The 20721-nt window shown below is 39.2% G+C and overlaps 1 protein-coding gene across 1 annotated transcript; it reads right to left on the bottom strand.

Annotated features, from left to right (window-relative positions):
- Nucleotides 1–2391: 2391 nt before the first annotated feature.
- On the bottom strand, nt 2392–20126 carry LOC124864574 (homeobox protein Dlx4a-like). The gene is made up of 3 exons (XM_047359410.1): nt 19351–20126; nt 14973–15169; nt 2392–3029 (listed from the first exon to the last, which is right to left on the bottom strand). The coding sequence occupies exons 1-3, from the start codon at nt 19673–19675 to the stop codon at nt 2787–2789; spliced, it is 765 nt and encodes a 254-aa protein (XP_047215366.1). The 5' UTR covers nt 19676–20126; the 3' UTR covers nt 2392–2786.
- Nucleotides 20127–20721: the final 595 nt, after the last annotated feature.

Raw genomic sequence — 20721 nt, 5'->3', positions numbered from 1 at the left:
ATATTTCATTCATTTTCGAACTTTTTGGAAGAAACAGTAGCAGCGACCTTTGATACAATCTCTAACACCATCCTGCTCGACAGACTTTCCTGTCTTGGAATCACAAATACTGGTTTTATACTTAACTGGTTTTATTCATTCCTTTTAGGCCACACTCAGTTCATTCAGTTTAAATCATTCAATTCCAATCCCGGCTGCGTCAACTCAGGTGTCCCCCAGGGCTCCATCCTCGCGCCACCGTTGTTCATTATTTACCTTCTTCCCCTCGATCAGATTTTGTGCAGATATCGTATTCAATTTACTATTATGCGGATGACACCGATCTCTACCTCTCCACCAAACCCAACTCCATACTCCCAACTTCTTCCTTTACAGAATGCCTCCTTGAAATAAATCCTGGTTCACCGCAAACCTCCTTAAATTAAATTCCAATAAAACAGAACTTCTCATAATAAGCACAAAATCTACATTAAACAAACTTCACAGCTTTTCTATTTCTATTGATAACTCCTTCGTTTTTTCCTTCCCCTCAGGTCAAGAGTCTGGGTGTCATCCTTGACAGCACACTTTCCTTCGCTTCCCATGTCAATAATATCACTCGGTGTGCCTATTTCCATTTTCGTAATATCAATTGTCTTGACCCTTCTCTCACTATCTCACTCATAATCTGGTCACTTCCTGTTTAGGTTATTGTAATTCTCTTCTTTTCGGCCTTCCACATAAAACCCTTCATAAATAACTGGTCTAAAACTCAGCCGCCCGTATCATCACATGGAGCCCTTCAATAATCCCATCACACCTATTCTACTGCAGCTTCATTGGCTCCCAAACTATAAAATACTCCTCCTTACCTTTAATACTGTCCACAAGCTTCCGCTCCCAATTTTCTGACCTCTCTTACATTGCTACACCCGCCTGCACCCTCAGATTTTCTTACTCTATTCATCTTACTGTTCCATCTGCCCGTCTTGTTACCATGTGGAGCAGAGCATTCAGTTGCTCTGCTCCCCAGCTCTGGAACTCACTCCTCACTACCTGTTTTTATGTTTTATGATGTAAGGTGACCTTGAGTGTCAAGGAAGGCGCCTATAATAAAATGTATCATTATTTTTAAAACTACATTCCTAGCAGCAAATTCACACAAACATGTCAAATGAACTTAGCAAAGCATATGATGCAAAGCAAACAAAAAAACATTTATCTCCATAGCTCCAAGGACTGGCCAGGTTCTGGTAACTCGTGTAGGTCTGGTTTCTTGCTTGGATGAAGGGTTTGTTCTGAGGTTCAGTCTCAGGTAAAGCAGACCAGTGTAAGGGAGGGGCAGCAACACAGGAGCAAATTTTTATGTAAAAGTGTTATGTGCTCTTTCAGCCAATAAGCAAGGACTTAATTAACCAATTACATTGAGCCTTTCCCATTTTATGGCGAAACCCTCAAAACTATTTCCTTTTTTACCTGAAACCAATTGTCTGCTGGCCAGTTTGTGCATTCGAGGCATTTTCTACATGTGATCACTTCACAGGATAAAAACAGCTTGACAGCTACATTTAGGATGTTAACACAAGGTCAGTCAGTCAGTCAGTCATTTTCTATACTGTTCCTTCCATAGTGGGTCGCAGGGAAACTGGTGGCTATCTCCAGCAGTCTATGGGCAGGAGGTGGGGTACACCCTGGACACGTTGCCAGTCCATCGCAGGGCAACACAAGGTATCATTCATTATTAAAACTTATGACTAATTATGGATTATTTCAATGCAAAGGAAATAAAATGGTTGACCTTCAAAATCATTTGTTTTATCTCGGACTGTCCAATGCAGCCGCAGCGGATTGTGTTATAAATTGCATGGTAGCACAATAATTTAAATAAAACATATTCTTTTAAGAAAACAAATTCTCATCTTTAGAATGACAGTTCTGACTGAACTAAGTCTAAATCATAAAATCCCCTGACCCAGCTGAGTCTAGCAGGGCAAACCGTGTCTAGAGGGAAGGTCATAATACGAAGTTAGTTCACACTACAGGAGCTCATTTTTTTCTTAGATAGCAAAGCATAGATTCTGTTTGAAAGCTGTAGAACAACTTCCAGTTAACAGATCAAGAATTTTATTTATGACTGAAAACATAAGAGATATCATGCTTTGGAGTATCTGATAAAAATCAAGAAAAGCAGACTACTTGAACAATGTCAGAAGTTGAATTCCATGCAGAATAAAAACAAAACAATTTGTGTCCTACTATTTTCCATCTTGATACTTACCATTAAACAAGAAGTGCCACTAGAATCCTGCATCAGAAGGCAAATCAGAAATCAGAAACAAGTACACTTAGATGTTAATAGATTTCATTTTGAATTTTTAAATACATGCACACAAAATGAACTTAAACATCAGCTGCCCATGTACTTTTTTATTTGTTCAGTTCTTCAAACCGTTCACATCCGCAAACAAGCAGGTTCACTGAACTATTAGAGTTCATTAAAAAAATTGGTAAAGCCCTTAAAAACAATAAATTTTTACATGTTTTCTGGAAAAACAACTTGCATGTCCATAAGTTTATTTCAGCCAAAAACTATAAAGGCGAACTTTAGGAGTTCCTGAACTCCTTTAAGTGTTTAGCAAAAGTTGCACAATTAGTCTTTTTAGGACCAAGCGTAATGTGCCACTCAACTATTTTTACCTCCAAAGTGGCTCAGCATGTAAGCAATGTAATTGTTCCATGTACTTTGCAGTTGAGCATGCTGGTATATGTCCACAACTGATCCAGGAGGTCTTGTATCATCTTGTCAGTCACATCATCTGAGTCCTTGGCATGGTGTCCTGCTGATGTCCAGAATACCAGTGTCCAAAATTGTTCATGTATCCTCCTGAGTGCACTGGCGCACCTTTGGCAGCCATACTGATGTCCCACAGAGAACATGGAGAGGAGGAAGATTGTGGTGGTGGGGCAAGGTGATCTCCCTCAGGTCCACAAGGCCCATTCTTCATTATCTTTTTGTACTTGGACCGTTTGTTTTGGAACCATATTTTCACCTGGAGAACAGGGGAAAAGAAATAGGGTGAGAACAAGGGTTTAAAATCTAGGCTATTAGAATACCCGTTTATTTATCTTGTTATGCTATCAAACATTGGGTACCATGCTCCTTATGATGTTCAGCATTCCTTTTCCAGTTAATGTATTTTGACCATATCTTTCACAAAACAGTGCATTTTAATAACGCAGTTAACATCTAAAAGGAGACAAAAGTGAAACAAAATAAAATTTTCAGCATAGAATCAAATCAGAAAAAAAAACTTTTCTCACAAAAATCTCCATCAAATAGGTATTATTCAATACACGGAAATTAACGTCTAAATTGCTGACAACAAAAAAAGTACACCCCTATGTGAAAATGTCCTAATTGTTCCCAATTGGCCATTTTACTTCCCGAGTGTCATGTGACTCGTTATTGTTACAAGGTCTCAGGTGTGAATTGGGGAGCAAGGGTGTTAAATTTGGTGTTATTGCTCTCATACTAATCACTGGAACTTCAACATGACACCTCATTGCAAAAAGCTCTTTGAAGATCTGAAAATAAGAATTGCTCTACATAAAGATGGGCTAGTCTATAAGAAGACTGCCAACACCCTGAAACTGAGCTGCAGAACAGGATAACAGAACAGGTTCCATTCAGAACAGGCCTTGCCATGGTCAACTAAGGAAGATGAGTGCTCAGCGTCATATCTAGTGGTTGTCTTATAAATAATAAACGTATGAGTGCTGCCAGCATTGCTGCAGAGGTTAAAGGGGTGGGGGTCAGCCTCTCAGTGGTCAGACCATATGCTGCACGGTGCATTAAATTGGTCTACATGGTTGTTGTACCAGAAGGAAGCCTTTTCTAAAGACGATGCACAAGAAAGATCGCAAACAGTTTGCTAAAGACAAGCAGACTAAGGACATGGATTACTGGTACCATGTCATGTGGTCTAAGGCAACCAAAATCAACTTATTTGGTTTAGATGGTGTTAAGTGTGCGTGGCTGGAACCAGGTGAGGAGTGCAAAGACAAGTGTGTCTTGCCTACAGTCAAGCAGGATGGTGGGAGTGTCATGATTTGGGGCTGCATGAGTGTTGCCGGCTGTGAGGAGCTACAGTTCATTGAGAGAACCATGAATATCAGCTTTGACATTCTGCATGAAGAAGGAAACTGTATCTACCCATCCTCTATACCTGCTTTACTTCCCTACAGGGTCGCAGAGGAGCTGGTGCCTATCTCCAGCGGTTTACCGGCGAGAGTCAGGGTACAACCTGGACAGGTCGCCAGTCCATCACAGGGCAACACAGAGGACAAACAACCATGCACACACACATTCACACCTAAGGACAATTTAGAGAGACCTATCCTAATAGTCTGTGGTTTTGTGTTTTTATACTGTGGGAGGAAGCCGGAGTACCTGAAGGGAACCCACACATGCACAAGGAGAACATGCAAATTCCATGCAGAAAGACCCCCGGATGGGAATCGAACCCAGGACCTTTTTGCTGCAAGGCATCAGTGCTACCAACTAGAACTGTGCAGACCATCTAAAAGAAAACGATGCATTTTATCTTTCATATAAAAAGACATAACCTTTTATCTCACTGTCTGACATTACATCGCACTGAACTTGTTTTAGATCATTTAGGATTACAGATATTATTTCTATTTGCTAAATACAAGAATAGAGAGATTATCTTTTTAGGATACGTTTTTGTACATTCTTCTAAAATTCAGAAGTTGACATACACTAAGATTCCTCTGTTTTCAAACAATTTGAGAAAGCCATAATTTAGATGTCACTGCTTCAAATCGTGATAGTTTCTGATAATTCACAAGATTTGAGCTAAATAAAGGCAACACATCGAACGCTCTGCTTCCATCACGGAGATATCAAAATAAATCTGCCAAGTTATGAGGAAGAGAATTGTGGACTTCCACAAGTCTGGTTCATTCTTGCCCAAAGGTGCAATTTTCTTCTGTACAAACAATTATATGCAGGTATAAAGTCATGGGGATGTCCAGCCATGTCACCAATTAGGTAGGAGATGGGCTCTGTGTCAAAGCGAGTGTGCATCAACTACAAACTGTAGCAATCCAGAAAAGCAGGAGCAGAATAGAACATAAGGAAAAAATCAGCAACTGGATAATTTACACTAATGCAGCGCAACAATCCCTACAGCTTTTGTTCACTTATCCTCTTGTACCGCTGGGGGCAGCAGCAGCCTGCAGTGCATTCAATTTCCTCATTTAAATAGGGCGGTCTGTACCTTTTTTGCACCTGTTATCCATTATACGATCAATCTTTGAAAATCACATGCAACACGCCCACTTATTGCATGTGCAATTTTGCTTTTGTACAAGTAATTTAGCACGCCCTATTTGGGATATTTGAAGATCAGTCCCAAAATGTCAAAAGCAGGGTGGTTCTAATTAAAGTAAAAAAAAGCATGGCTCATGATAGAAGAGAACAGAATGTCTGCACAATACTTTCAGATAATCTTCAAAGGTTAAGCTGACAAACACTTCATTCATTTCTCTGGGGTTAAAGATTATTTACTCATGCTGTTGTTGACATAATGGACAAGTTATTTTCCCATGATGCCTGCCAATGAAGCATCAAATTACAATTACCTCTTAAGATAAAAAAACATTGCCAATTATAACACAGTTCAAATATTTGTCGGCAAATGATTTTAATTCCATATGTAAGCAAAACGTTTTTGGTGTTGACTGCAGACAATATCATGGCAAGCAGTAAAGAGAAAAAGAGAAAAGTACAAAGGAAAAATGTAGACAACTGTTTTGGCAGTAGAATTGTTTTCTCCACCATACCCAGTATTATTACAGTGTGAGTTTATGGGTATTTATAAAGATGTCTGAATTGCTTTTATAGCAGATATTTAATCCTATAAAATAAAGGAAAATCCCATCTCTGGCTTATTTAATTGACTTAAATATGTGGAAAAAATTATCCCTCTATTCAATAATCAAAAACAGAACAATACTTCCATACCCAGCATTTAAACTAAATAGCCACAAAATCACAGACAGTATAATGATCTCTATTCTTGAAGAGGATCTGCTGACTTCAGTCTGTTTGAAATCAATATGGATGATGGTATACACATAAAATAAAACTGCTCCATAAAAATAGAGAACCAATATGATTTAAGCACATGGCGTTTTCTTTTATCTGCTTTTCAAAATTAATCTAGAAAATTATTAAAACTTTTTATTTTGTGCATTGAAGTAATTTCCAAAATATGTCGTTCATGACCTGTTTATGCAGCTTATTATGTGTTTGATCTAACTACATATTAATAATAATATTGCAGTTATATACTGATACTAATCAATGTCAACAGTTGAACACAGATAGGCATGTGGCACAAAGTTTATTGGGCCAGCAGTCAATCAACAGCACGTTTCGGGACTACAACATAAGTGAGAGTATCTCTACAATAATTACTGGTTCTCATATTCCAGCAGTAACATAGAACTGACAGCTTTCAGGAAGGCTTAACTACTGACAATGACTTTAATGGAGGAGTGTAGCTAAGAGGCATCACAAGTCCCTTGAAGCTTGGATTCACATAGATGTGTCACACTAAACTCCAAATATTCGTCAGTCTTCATCACAAAAGGAATTTACTTGCAAGCATTAAACCAATTTGCTTGTGTATACGTGTGTGTGTGGCAGTCAGAGATGGATACATTTTGGAGAAAAAACATCAGAACTGTACTACGTGCCATTTCTCTGCAGCGTCTGGGAACAGTTGTGATTTTCAGTTGAAAGTGGTCAGTATCTGGCAGGCAGCCTAATGGCAAGGAGGCGGAATGGCGATGGGGTGTATGATCACTATCTTCAAGTGTGTGTGTTTCTTTATACGTGTATGAAAGCGCCCTCTTGGGCTAAATGTATTTAAGTAGATTCATATGTGAGTATTGGTGTGTCACTGTTTGGGTCCCAGGGTACTGATGTATGAGAAGAGAATGAACCGCCCAGTACATAATGCTCCATGCAGTATTAACATATGCAGACTGGGCTAGTTACAGTTGACTGCATGTTTCAATACAAGCTAATCAGTGTCTAATGGATTAACCACATGAGCACCAGTAAAGAAAAGAGTTTGAACTAGGGGTATTAAAATTGACCGTTTTAAATCTCTATGCATTTGTTTTTCATGTTTTTTCTTTTGAGCTTGGTCGGTAGTGGAACATCAGGAAATTACCTCCACAATTGCTAATACATAATGCTAAAGACAGTTTAAAATATTAATACGAGGTGCAGCGCTGGTGGTGCAGAGGCTATAGTCCCCGATGCGGCTGTCCCGGGTTCAAGACCTGGCGACCTTTGCCAAATGTCTCCCCCTCTCTTTGCCCTCTTTCCTGTCTACCTACTTTCGGAAAAATGAAAAAAATAAAGGCCTTTAGTGCTGCAAAAAATATTTATATATATTAATATGACATTATTTTGTATTTGCATCTGGAGTTCAGGTCTTCAACGTCTCCCTCTTCATCTGCTGCCCGATCCTCTTTGCACCGCTCCCTCATGGTTCCCCTTGTAGGTTGTGGGCCCACTGGGGGATGGCTTCGCATCTCTTGTTTTGGCATGGCTCGGCCGGGTCCCGCAAAAAGTAACCCAGCCACCAGGCGCTTGCTGACGAGTCCTGATCCAAGGACTGGCTCCAGGTTGGGACCCGGCTCTGCTGTACAGGCAACAGCATGCACTGGGGCAGTTCGCAGCCAAGTCTGAAGCAGCAGGGATGAGGATCAGCTCCTCCAAGTCTGATACCATGGTTCTCGGCTGAAAAAGGGGGGCTTGCCCTCTTCAGGTTGGAGGGGAGCTCCTGCCTCTAGTGGGGGAGTTCAGGTATCTTGGGGTCTTGTTCACAAGTGAGGGGAGAATGGAGCAGGAGATTGACAGACGGATCGGTGCAGCTGCCGCATTAACGAGGCTGTTGTGCCGGTCCGTTGTGGTGAAGAGAGAGCTGAGCCAAAAAGCAAATTTACTGGTTGGTCTATGTTCCTACCCTCAACTATGGCCATGAACTTTGGGTCATCTATGGCCATGAACTTTGGGTCATGGCTGAAAGACCGTAAATCCCGGATACAAGCTGCTGAAATGAGCTTCCTTCGTAGGGTGGCCGGGCACTCCCTTAGAGTAGTGTGAGGAGCTTGGCCATCCGGGAGGGGCTCGGAGTAGAGCCGCTGCTCCTCCACATCGAGAGGAGTCAGTTGAGATGCCTTCTGAACGTTCTCCCCGGGAGGTGTTTCAGGCATTACCACTGGGAGGAGGCCCAGGGGATGGCCCAGGACACGCTGGAGGGACTAGGTTTCCCGGTTGGCCTGGCAATGCCTTGGGCACCCCCTGGAGGAGGTGTCTGGGGAGATGGAAGTCCGGGCGTCTCTACTAATGCCCCTTTTCCACTGGCTCGATTTGGCCCGACTCGGCTCCACTCAGCTCGCTTTGCGAGCATTTCCATTACTGTTATTTCAGTACCGGTACCTACTTTTTTGTTACCTCCTTCTTAGCAGGGTTAAGCAAGGCCGAGTCGGTACTGTACGTGACATGAACAAATGGCTGTTCGCTGATTGGCCGTGGGCGCGGCCAGCCGTAAGAGTCGACCAGCGTAAAAAAACGACAGCAATTTTCAAGCGACAATCGAGTGAGAGAAAAATATGATGGAGTCCGGATAGTTATCTGGATAAGTCACCCCTTGGAGCAACGACGAGGTGCAAGCTTTTCTGGCGATCATAGGAGACTGCAATATTCAGCGGCAGCTGAATAAATATATAGGCAACAACTATAAGAAATAAAATGGGATCTAATTCAAATCTTTCCAAGTCTCTTAAAGGGAAAGTGAAATCTTTTATAATGATAATGAAACTGATGTCATAATCCTACTCATTAAAGCTGATTGTCAATGCAGTCAGCAGATTTAATCTCCAGGCAATAGACGTGTTACTTCTTATTTTTGTAATGCGTTTCGGTCTTTATTTCTTTACACTGGCGGTTAGGTATTTCATTCGCGTTGATGCAGCACGACACATGATGCTTTAAAGCTGCGCCTCCAGGTGGTGTTCCCTTCAGCGGAGCAAAAGCGGGTCTATGGAAATGCAACACACAACGTGCAGTGCCGTGCGGAGCTGTTCTGGGCTGGCCAAATCGAGCCAGGGGAAAAGGGGCATTAGTCTACTGCCCCCCGTGACCCGGTCCCAGATAAAGCAGAAGACAATGAGTATGAGTATTTTGTATTTGTTTTAAAATAATAGCTAATGTTTGTTTCCTGCTATATTTCACAGTGGCAATGTCGCCTATCTGTTAGAAAATGAATAATTAATTACAGCTCATGGCAGGAGGGTTAGAAAAAATCTTCTAACATTGTTCTTAATGAGAAATTAGTATCAGTTCAAACTTGTCAAGAAATGAAATATTTACAAAATCTGGAGGACAGAAATTGGCCTCAAATCTTAGTTTGATCAATCTATAGAAAGAAACATTAAAAACAAGCAACAAAGAAACACAGGATATAAGCAATATTTCAAAATAAAGTTACACAATAAGTCCCTAAACACAAACTCCGCTTTATATTTATTCAGTCTGTGGTTTGTGCTTACATAAATGAAATCATCATGGAAGTGACAGATGTTCCATAAGAACAGTCAGCTTCAAAGCTATTTGCAACTGTGCACTGTAAATATCTCTCTGCTGCTCAGAGTCTTCATGCAGCACACCCCAAGGTGTTATTAACACAACAAAACTCAAGAAAGTGTCTTTTGAAAGGAGACCGGACTGATATTATTTTTCCAACGAAAGAACTCTCACTCTGGACTCGCTTGGTTCTCGTGCCTTCGAACATTGGTGTTTTGTTGGGCACCGACACGTGTTTCCACCAGTTTTGGGAACCAAGCAACAACAGTGGGCGTTACACGATGCCGGTGGGGGGGTCCTGCTGAGCTGCGAGCAATGCTCCTTTTAATGCAAAAAAAGAGCATTCGTGAACTATAGGGAGACGGCAACTCCGTGCAAGAACAATGGTATGTCCAATGTTTTCATTTGTATATGTTCAGCATCCGCGAGTGTAACGGAAATAAATTGTTATGCAATGCGTGTTCATTGTGTTTTTACAAACATATAAATAATGTTGATACGGTACGTTCTTCGCTTTCGTTGCCATACTCGCTGCTTCTATTGTCTGCAGCTTCCACCTGGAAATGTGTCACCGGTTACAAATCTCAACCAGGTTGGTGTCCACCAAGCTGGACAACAGATGGTGTCTGCAGTAGTCGTAGTCCACGTACCAGGTCATGCTGTCTGGAAAAAATAAGTATAGAGCAACCACAAGTTTCTGGATAACTTGGCACATAAAATTTACTAGAAAATTTTGGGAGTGTTTTCAGCAAAAGTTATAAAATATTCAGCAGGAAAGATACAGTTTAAAGTTCCTCAGTGAACCTGGTCTTTCAATGGAGGATTTACCTGATTGTATCTAACTGGACATCAACAACTACTTAAATCATAAACTTGGTACTATCTAGTACTATATTTATACAGAGGAATGTAAAAGTTATGTCTCTTGAGACATACAACTAGTTCACACTCAGGCACTGCTGTTTGGACCGTACTAAGCAAGTCTCTTCCTTGTCTATGTGAACCCTGGCTTTGCCATGACAGGTTAACTTGACACATTTTCTGGCAAATTGAGTTAATATCTATTTGAGCACTTGAAGGGACTTACAGATACTGTATAGAACATCAAACCTTTAACCACAGATGATCAGATAATAATTTTACATATATGTGTAAAAACGAGACAGTGATGTCATGGCAAAAGCAGCTAACTCAGTTCTGACGTGCAACTTTCCTTAACGCATGCACTTTACAAGGAGAGGATGAAACACGAGCGAACACAGTCTTCTGTTATAAGATGTAACACAAAGAGCTTAAATTCTTCATATTTAAGTTTCCAAATCAAGATACGAAACAGTGTGAGAGCAGATTTTTCTTTTATTACTTTGGTTTAAAAGTAAAAATTTACAACTGACTTGAACTGTTTTTCTTCTTCTGTTAGAAAAGAGACATCAAAACAGATAGAAAGTAGGCTACTATTAGGGTTTTCAATTGAGCAAACTATCTTACATGCTTCTGCATAAGGGAAACATTATTTTGTCAAAGATGTACCCATACAAACCTCTAATTCTCATATAATAGTTCGGTTCTCCCAAATTTTCCTCTGGATTACCATCATTCATCTAGCTCTTCATTCTAGGTTGTTGTTGGGGAAGTGACAGGGAAACAGATTTGGTTTGTCTGATGATTTCTACAGCCTGTTGTTGAGCACAAGATAACCATTTTGAAATTGTTTGTGAAAAACTTTTTTCATTTCAACAGGAACCACCCAGGGTAATAAACTAGCACAAATACTGCCTTGGCCTCCACCACCATCACAGCTAAACATAAAAAGCTATATTTGTATTGTGGATATTTTTGTGGCAGGCGAAAGTACCATCAGGTACAGGGGTTGGACAATGAAACTGAAACACCTGTCATTTTAGTGTGGGAGGTTTCATGGCTACATTGGACCAGCCTGGTAGCCAGTCTTCATTGATTGCACATTGCACCAGTAAGAGCAGAGTGTGAAAGTTCAATTAGCAGGGTAAGAGCACAGTTTTGCTCAAAATATTGAAATGCACACAACATTATGGGTGACATACCAGAGTTCAAAAGAGGATAAATTGTTGGTGCACGTCTTGCTGGCGCATGTGTGACCAAGACAGCATATCTGACAATTTCTGCTTAGTTGGTTAAGCACTTTATCTCAAACATGTAAAAGACCACAACAAACAATATAATCCCTCAGTGATAATACACATCATACCTTCATATACCAAGGTGTAAAAAACATGCCATAAAAATAGCCTGGTCGCCAATTTAAGAAACATTTATAAAGAAACTGGGCCTGAATTCTTCATAATCCTTATAAATACTTTTAATAGCATGGCAGTTGAATTCCTGTCAAAATGTACCTAATGTCAGTTACAGCCCAGTTTCTACATCTACTACTACTTCCTCAGTAAACATGTATGTGACCTGTAGTACAATATAGCAAACCGCTGCCTCTAAAGCACATTCTTACCACAACAGGCACAGGCAAATAAATGGATCATCTCATACTCCCAGTGTAAACAGATCTGTGGCAGTTGATTCATTGGGGATTAGAACCATTCAACTGATGACACAGCATGCAATGTGAACTCATTACATTAACATACACTCATGCACATATCATATAGCAGCTGAAATATTCCAAAACAGTCCTAGTTAATGTTTCATTGTTGCTACACCTGCTGTCAACTTAGAACCTGATTTTTCACCTCTACTGACTCAGTGTAAGTAATCTGTTGTAACTGTATACAGAGAATTATTAGCCTACACACACATCAGAAAATATTATAGTCACTGGCTTCATTAAATATATTTTGTTGTTGTATGTTACCAATAAAATACAATTTTTTTTAATAAATGTACACTTTAAAGGGTTGAGTAAAGCCCATAATGTCTCTTGCAACATATTGATGTTAAGAATGTTAAAGAAGCAGATACTTAAAAAGTCTCCAAAACATAGAGTCTTTCATTTTAGAGGACAAAGTTTCCATTGGAAGGAAGTGGAAGGTGACATGGGATTGGTGTTGCTGTCATTTTAAAATACCATCACCTAAAGCACTTCAAAATCACTCTAGTGACCCACATTAAACATATTGGCAAATTATGTTTGGCATATTATAATGTATGTTTATAAGTGCGTTGCTAAGTTTATTTTTCATTTACAGGAATTCAGCATAAAAAACAAACCAAGCTGTCAGAGATGTAACAAGACTTAGCTCACCACTAAGGTAGCTAAGGTTGGTTTAGTAACATTTAAAAATTAGCTTTATCTAGCTTTTAAATACAACTAAGAAACTATGGACCAATCTTCGGCTTAGTTATTACTTTTTTAACAATTCAATGTGATTGTGGTTCCATCTAAGCAATCGCTACTGGTTAACTACATTCACATTAGCTTTAATCTCCACTTTCGACCATATGGAATTAGTTTTAGCGGGAGAAGCTAACCATAAATGGCCTCAAGTTTATCAGGTTGGGGGATTACTCTACATTTCAATCTCAAAAGACTCACAAGGAAAAGGATGGCAATTAGAAAAGTTTTAATGATGAGAATTGGCGGCCAGGGAGTGAGGAAACCATGAGGAGATGGGAAGGAAGATGGTGGAGGTGGGATGAGCTCAGCTGACAAGCGAGGATGTACATGGCTGAAGGTCCTTAAAAGCGAGGCGTCGGAAGGTGTTTGGATGAAGAGTCATGTGGACAGGATGCTGATTGGATGGCAGGGAGACGCACAGAAGAGTCATTGGAAGGAGCGGGCAGTGTAGGTGAGTCTTTCATTTTGAATTTTTGTCAAAACTCCATTTAATTTACATAAACTTTAGGCCATGAGGTTTTAAAAAAATATTTACAAATACTAGGCTGATAAGCAGCAGGTGTTATTTTTAAGACCATAATCAGAAAATGGTAATAGAAAATATCATTATGTTTTATGAAATTTAAAAAATAAGCTACAAAGACCCTATGATTTAGGGTAAACTTTTTCCAAGCCAACACTAAAAGCCTTAAATATTAATATATTTTTGCTTTTGGTAAAAATAAGGTTAAAATGTCTCGAGACTTTTTTGTGCTAATCGGAGATGGTAAATTATGCATAGGTCAGTTACTAGTATCAAGGTACACTAACGTTTAAAAACGTTATGGACAAAGAAGGCTGTTCAAAAATAAGAGTCACACCATGGAAACTCATTACTCTTATTAAGGTAAGACTGTTCTACAGCTACAGCTGCCAAGCTACTGTTAGGCAGCCGTGTGCAGGCTCTACCCAAGTCAACTACTACTGGCTTCTTCCACTCCCAGTGTTACGCCATAAAGAGCAGGATGACTAAAAGGTATACTTTTCTGCCAAAAAATCACTTCAAAACTACTACAAACGTTAGCTGCTGTTTATTCTATATTTTTGATCATATTAGTGCATCAAAATCAAAACAAACATGTTTAACATAATTATAATTGTAATAATCAATATGTGATGGTATTTTACCAGCAGTAGGAGTAACTGCTATTTTTCTGTTTGAAACAAAGGTAAATGGATCATTTCATTCATTTCTGTTTTGTGTGTTAACACCGTGATACCATGAAATCAGTGTATTATTTTTTCTCAAGGTTATCTCATACTGGTCCGTGCCTATAGCAGAAAATCAAACATAAAGGACAGTAATGCCTGAATACAAAGGTTTGTATGACAAATGTATATTAGGAGAAAAATTAAATTACAGTTTTCCATACCGATTGTTCTAACATATATAAAATATCTAATAAAAAATGTATCCAAGGTTACCTGGAGTCTAAGTCAACATAGTTCAATGATTCAGTGCAAAGCATTTTTTAAAACAAATAACTGATAAAACAAATGGACTTTGTGCTAAGTTCTAACTTTGTCTATGCTAGGATAGGAACATCCCATAACATTTACATTAATGTAAGTAATTATCAGTATCTATATCCAGGTGGAAGAACCTGTGGAGGAATGTACCGCTGCCCGTTTAGGCGTTTGATTTGCTTCAACTGTGAACAAAGGAAACAATTAAAGGTGTGATTGATTTAGGCTCATACAGGAGAGCTCAATTCACTTTTGTATTTTTATTTTTTCTTATATGGGTGACTGGGAATCTTCTCACACGTCACAGCTGTTCTATACAATAGAACGTTTCTTCTTTATGTTGGAAGTCACTGGAAGGTTTAATATTCCTTTCCTGTGCTTCTTTGAAAAACAATAAAATAGCTAATATAAATAGGCACAAATAGTTTACTTGTTTTGCACCTTCATCCCTGTGTGTTTGATGTTTACCTGGGTCTGTGTAAGGCCTAGTTTGGCTGCAAGGTCGGCCCTCTCGGGCAAGGCGAGGTACTGCGTCTGCTGGAAGCGCTGGTTGAGCGCCTGGAGCTGCAAGCTGGAGTAGATGGTCCGAGGCTTTCTTATCTTCTTCCCCTTCCCATTCAGCCTCACCTCCCCGTTCTCTATCACCGCTGTGGGCTTTTCATGTTCTAAAGCCAGAGAGGGAAGAGAACAATTTGCTTGATATAGGTCACTTCAGAAGAGAACTACAACTAGTTTTGCAACAAGCAGTTTTATGACGCGAATGCACAAAGAAAGTTAGTTAAAACACAATGGTGCAACATAGAAAGCTGAACATTTCACCATTTGGAGTGTTAGGAAATTCAATATATGCTCTCTAATTCTCCAAACAAAAAATTATTAAATTGAAATTGGTCTAACAATATTCAAAATACACTAAACCAACAAACATTTACCTCCCACACAAAAGTGTCCAAAGTGATTTAGAAGATGTTAATGGGCATTAGTTTAACATATTGTTGCTATATTCCCTGCCTAAAAATTTATTCTCGAATTTTGCAACTAAAATTCAAAGTCTTAAATGTACTCGCTGATGAAAATATCTAAAACCTTTGTGTCAGAAGGATGTCGGACCTTCTTACACTCAATATGTTCCCCTTTAAAACATTCTGTTGTTCTATATTTTTGCCAGTATCTGTTCTATTTATCAAACATTGATAAGCATGAGTTGGTTTTTGAAGATAAATCAAGGCTTTAAAAAGTTATGGTTTCAACAACCCCTATTTTGGCATATTGTTCCTAGAGTTCAAAATCCTTTCAATGATGTGTGAGAAAAAGTGCTAGAGTAACTCATGTTTTCTCTAGCTACATGAAACTTTAAATAATGCTGCGCTGCAACGCCTCCTAACCTCCAGTTAACTGATTAGAAGAAGGCTACTACATTTAGCCCTTGCATACGTAAAGATGAATTCAACTGTGTGTGAATATTTTTTGCTCATGAAAAACAGAGTCATGCTGGGAGAACTAAAAGATCACTGCCACCGATCACTGTTATTAGGGTAATGCAGATTTAAAAATTGCAGTTGGAAAGCTACGGACTGGGTGACTGTTAAGTAGCCAACTGCAGGCTGTACCTCAGCTAATATTTTCCCTAATTAAACAGCTAGAGCTTGTCGGACTGCAAGTGTTACTCTATAAAGAGCAGAATGAAAAAAAGTATATTCCTCTAGCAATAAGCACTCAAAAAAACTAAAACATTTAGCAAGTTTTGATTCTATACTCTCTTTGTTTATCACTTTCAAAGGAACAAGATATATATTACAGATAATGTTATCACAACTGTAGTATTTAGTATATAATTTTATCCATAATAGGAATAATTGTTGCTTTCAGTTAGATCATGATATACAGTAATCCCCTGAAACCAAGGTATTTCTATTCTGTGATGTTCTTAAACCAGCCCATGCCTAATCACGCACTATATTGCTTTATTTTATAAACATACATCCTACCTTACTCATCATATTCTTACTGACATTTAACTGTATTTATTAGAGGTGCACCGATTGCAGTTTCCTGGCCGATCACAGATCTTTAAAAAGACTGACATGCCGATTCAGATTTTGGCCGACACTGACTTTTTTTTTTTATAATTCACACTGTTATAAGATCACAATACACCAACAATGTTCCAATCTTATTTAAAAAAACAAAAAACATTGAACTTGTTTTAACTGCTCATGAAAGTCACTAGATTTGTCGCTAGTTAGTTTTTGAAAATAAATATAGCGACAAAGTTGCTAAGTTGGCAGCAGTGGGGTGACTATTGTTAACTGCGCACGTGACTTGGTGGGCGGGTCTGTCAGTCAGCCCTCTCTTACGGCAGAGCAAAAGGGGACAGTGTCTTTTTTGCAGACCTTTGTGGAGGTAGATAAGATCAGTTTTACTTGTAATTATTGGCCGATCATCGGTCACCCAAAATTAACAAAATCAGAGCAGATTGATCGATTGATCGGTGCACCCATAATATTTATAATTTTGATCTGACCACAGGGGGGAAAAAATCCTTTGCTATCTTGTAATGTTGGTCCAGACAGTACTTTAACCCTCTCTTTGTGTCGCACAGTAGTGTTGATTCAAACCCAGGCTGCTCTATAATATATCATTGTAACATAGTTTAAAATAGATATTTTTATGACAGTTTATGTATGATGAGTCCTGCAAATCTTCCTAAAATCTTTGTGCTCTACAAGTATTCACAATGTACATATAGCTCAACTGAAAGGGCTTTTATATTATTATTTTCTTTTCTTTTTGTTTCTCTTAAAAAAGTTACACCCTGAATATGTTTTCCCACATTCACTTTTGTAATGACATAAACTGTATGCCTGCAGTAGCGACAGAGAACGTCTGTGGATGAGCCAAGGCCCCTAAAGGAGTTCAGGTTCAGTAATTGAGCTCCTTGAACCTGAAGAGACGGCAGTGCACCAATGGGCAGAACTACCCTGCAGAATACCGGGAAACAAAGAGAGGGCTTGGAAAATCTTCAACAAATCTTTTTGTTTAGAAGAAGCAGATAATTATCATTTAGATTATAAACTTTTTAATATTTTTAGAGATTTTGTTCAGGATTCCACAGACCTGACTGATCACAAATAATAGTAAATGTTAAAGATGTCCATTGTCTTGGTGCTTTGAGCAAAACACAAGAATAAAATACTGAACAGACCATGCAGGCACTATACACACACCAAAAAGATGTCATCGTGTAGTATTATATTTGTGTATATATGTGTATAATTCTTTTCTTTTCTTTTTTTTTTTTTTTACAGAAAACATCCATTCAAATTTGTGTTACACTGATTATTGTATGCTTTTAAAGTTACTAGTCAGAAAGAGATCCATGAAAGACTTTTAGGAGGAAGCTTTTATGGAAAGCCTCAAATAATTTTGGGGCAGACATGCGATCTTACTCGAAAATGGCTTGCAAATTTACAAAATCTTGTTAAATTCTGATACTTTCAAATCAGGTGTAAATATTTCTATTACTCCTGAAAACATCTCAACAATTGTTCCTGATATCCTTGGATTTCTAGTTACTTTAAAATTTTCAAAGTGACAAAGTAAGATCTGTAGATGAGTCCATGCCGAAAATGATAAATTAAATCAATATATTTAAATGTTTAAACACATGTATTATTATTATTATTATAATTAGTACCTTTCTAACTGCAACTAGCTCAAATAAAAAAAAGCCTCTCCAGTCTGCTGTAAAGGGATTACTCTAATATACTGTTTTGCCACTCAAAAAGTGAATTTTTAAACGTTGTGTTTCATTTTATTTTAAAATTTCGACTTGAGCCATTTAACAAAATACAATATTATCAAATGCAGAATTATTTTCTAATCGTTCCCTATAAATGCTGAATGGACATCTATTCATGACTTTTAGGTTGACCAGTCCTTGTCTTTCTTTAGGACAGGAGACATGTTTAGCATATAGGTTCACATCTGAGATAAAGTCAATGCAAATCAGGCTTGTTGAGCCCATTTGATCAACCCAAACTAAGTCTCAATCACATCTAGACAACAATGGATGTCTTTATGAAGAGCTCTTTTTTTCTTTTCATTGTTCAACCAGATTTTCTGATCTTCTCTTTTAAAGTCTATTCAGCGGAATTTTGCTGGAGGGGTTGTGGCCTACTTATTATGTAAGCTATAAACATGTCAGATACCAGCTGCACATGGACTAACTTTAATTAATAATAATAATAAAAAAACTAATATTAATTTGTTTTCAAGATGCTGACATTTTCAATTTAAATCCAATGAACGCTGCACACAGCAGGCCATGCCGAACAGCGTGAAGAAGATGATGGCTTAAATGATGATTGAGGTATACGAGGCCCGCTGTGGGAGACCGCATGGCCGGTGTGGAGAGCTTCTGTCCACCCTAAAGCACACTAAACACGGTGCTGTGGCCGACCTGTGTGTGGAATCCACGGTGTGGATCCAATTATTGGGCTCCACTGCGGCTTGTTTTCATGGTATTCAGACTAGACTCTCTAGCCTTTTATGGGTTAATTTCCCCTCTCATTATTATTATCCTGTCATTATTTTTGATCTTATGGTGGTCCTGCCTGTCTGTCTGGAGCCGCCACATTTTTAGACCTATGAAATCGCATCGACACATTAGCTGAAAGTAATGCAGGCTTTAAGACACGAATAAATATATCTATATCTATAGCTATATAGATATAGATATAATTTATTTTACATTATTGCATACATAGGTTAATGCGGTAAGTTTTTAATTATATTTAAATGTTCATAAATATATTCACATAGGCTATATAGCTATAAAACTTACCAGTGTCTTCTAGTCTCGTATGGCCAAGCGCGCCGCTGTGACCCCCGTGCTGGTAGGACAGGTAACCGGGATGGTGCGCGCTCACAGGAGCGTGGTACGGCGAGTAGCCCAGCGAGCGGCCGTACGAAGATGCTCCGGCCGAGAAAGGCCCGTCGTGCTGCGCGGGCCCCCCGACGGCGTGCAGACCGTGGACCGGGTAATGGTTGTGGGCCAGGCCCGAGGACGGCTGCTGATGTCCGGGGTAGCCGTGGCCGCCGAACTCCAAAAACGCCGACTTTGACGGGTCAGCCGAGACTAATGCGTCCGATAAAGAGCTCATAGTCATCGCTAATGTCAGGGGCAGTGATGTGGTGCGAAACAAAGCTACCTCCAGGCGGGAGTCATCATAAAACGGCCCACCAACGCTCAAATAGTCAGCAGACTTTTATCAGCCGAAATGTTTTTAACGAAGACAGGAACCAAGAAGCCTAGAGGAGAAGGGGGTTACAGCGGTGGCTTTTAGCGGGTCTGTCTTCCGCTACATCCCAGCTGAGGGCTTCAATAACCTTTGCGTTGAAAAGCCATTAAATCCAGTCAAGCAGAGTCATGCAAGTAAAAATTCGATCCAAACAACCTGAAGTAGACGGTCAGAAAAGGAGCTTCCAGCAATCCTTTCTACCTCTTCCTGCTGGTAAAAAAATAACCATCTAACTTTAACACACTGACGTTTGTTTCGTTCGGCGTTGTAAAACGGACTGAAGCAGCGCAGAAGACTTCGATCCTCTTCTTCATTACAGGCCACTGTCCGCAACACACACACAAACACACACACACACACACACACACACACACACACACACATACACACACAGCCTACAAGCGCACATATGCACTGCACTGATTGGTTGCAGCGCGTCACCGGAGAGAACAAATCAAAAGCCGCACCGGAGCCGCGCAATATAGCGCTCCGAGCACTGAGACCGAATAACCTGCACAGACTCGGCGAATGTCAAGAAACTGATGCAAGGATCAGGCCGCAGTCGACAGCAGCTTGACTGAAGCAGTAAATATATCAGTAATTAACTAAATGAAAATTGCGCATCTGTACTAAATATCTGGCATATTGCTTATTTCGCAATTTCTTTTTTAAAAGATTTAAACAATAAAAAAGAAAAACAATTTTAATGGGTATAATTTCTAATGGGTTATAAAAACCCATTAGAAATTATAAAAATATAAGATTTCTCACATAAATGTAATAAAATAACATAAGACGTACATTCATTTCACATTTAGGTAGAAACTGTTTTGAATCAGTAATCGTCATGTGGAACAAAATAAAACATGTTTGTGATGTTAGGAGCTATGTAATTGCGCACACACACACACACA

This window comes from Girardinichthys multiradiatus, chromosome Y (genome assembly GCF_021462225.1).
Source record: "Girardinichthys multiradiatus isolate DD_20200921_A chromosome Y, DD_fGirMul_XY1, whole genome shotgun sequence".
In the NCBI taxonomy this organism is placed as follows: Eukaryota; Metazoa; Chordata; class Actinopteri; order Cyprinodontiformes; family Goodeidae; genus Girardinichthys; species Girardinichthys multiradiatus.
Note: the sequence above shows the minus strand (reverse complement) of the source record. Positions and strands in the feature narration are given on the sequence as shown.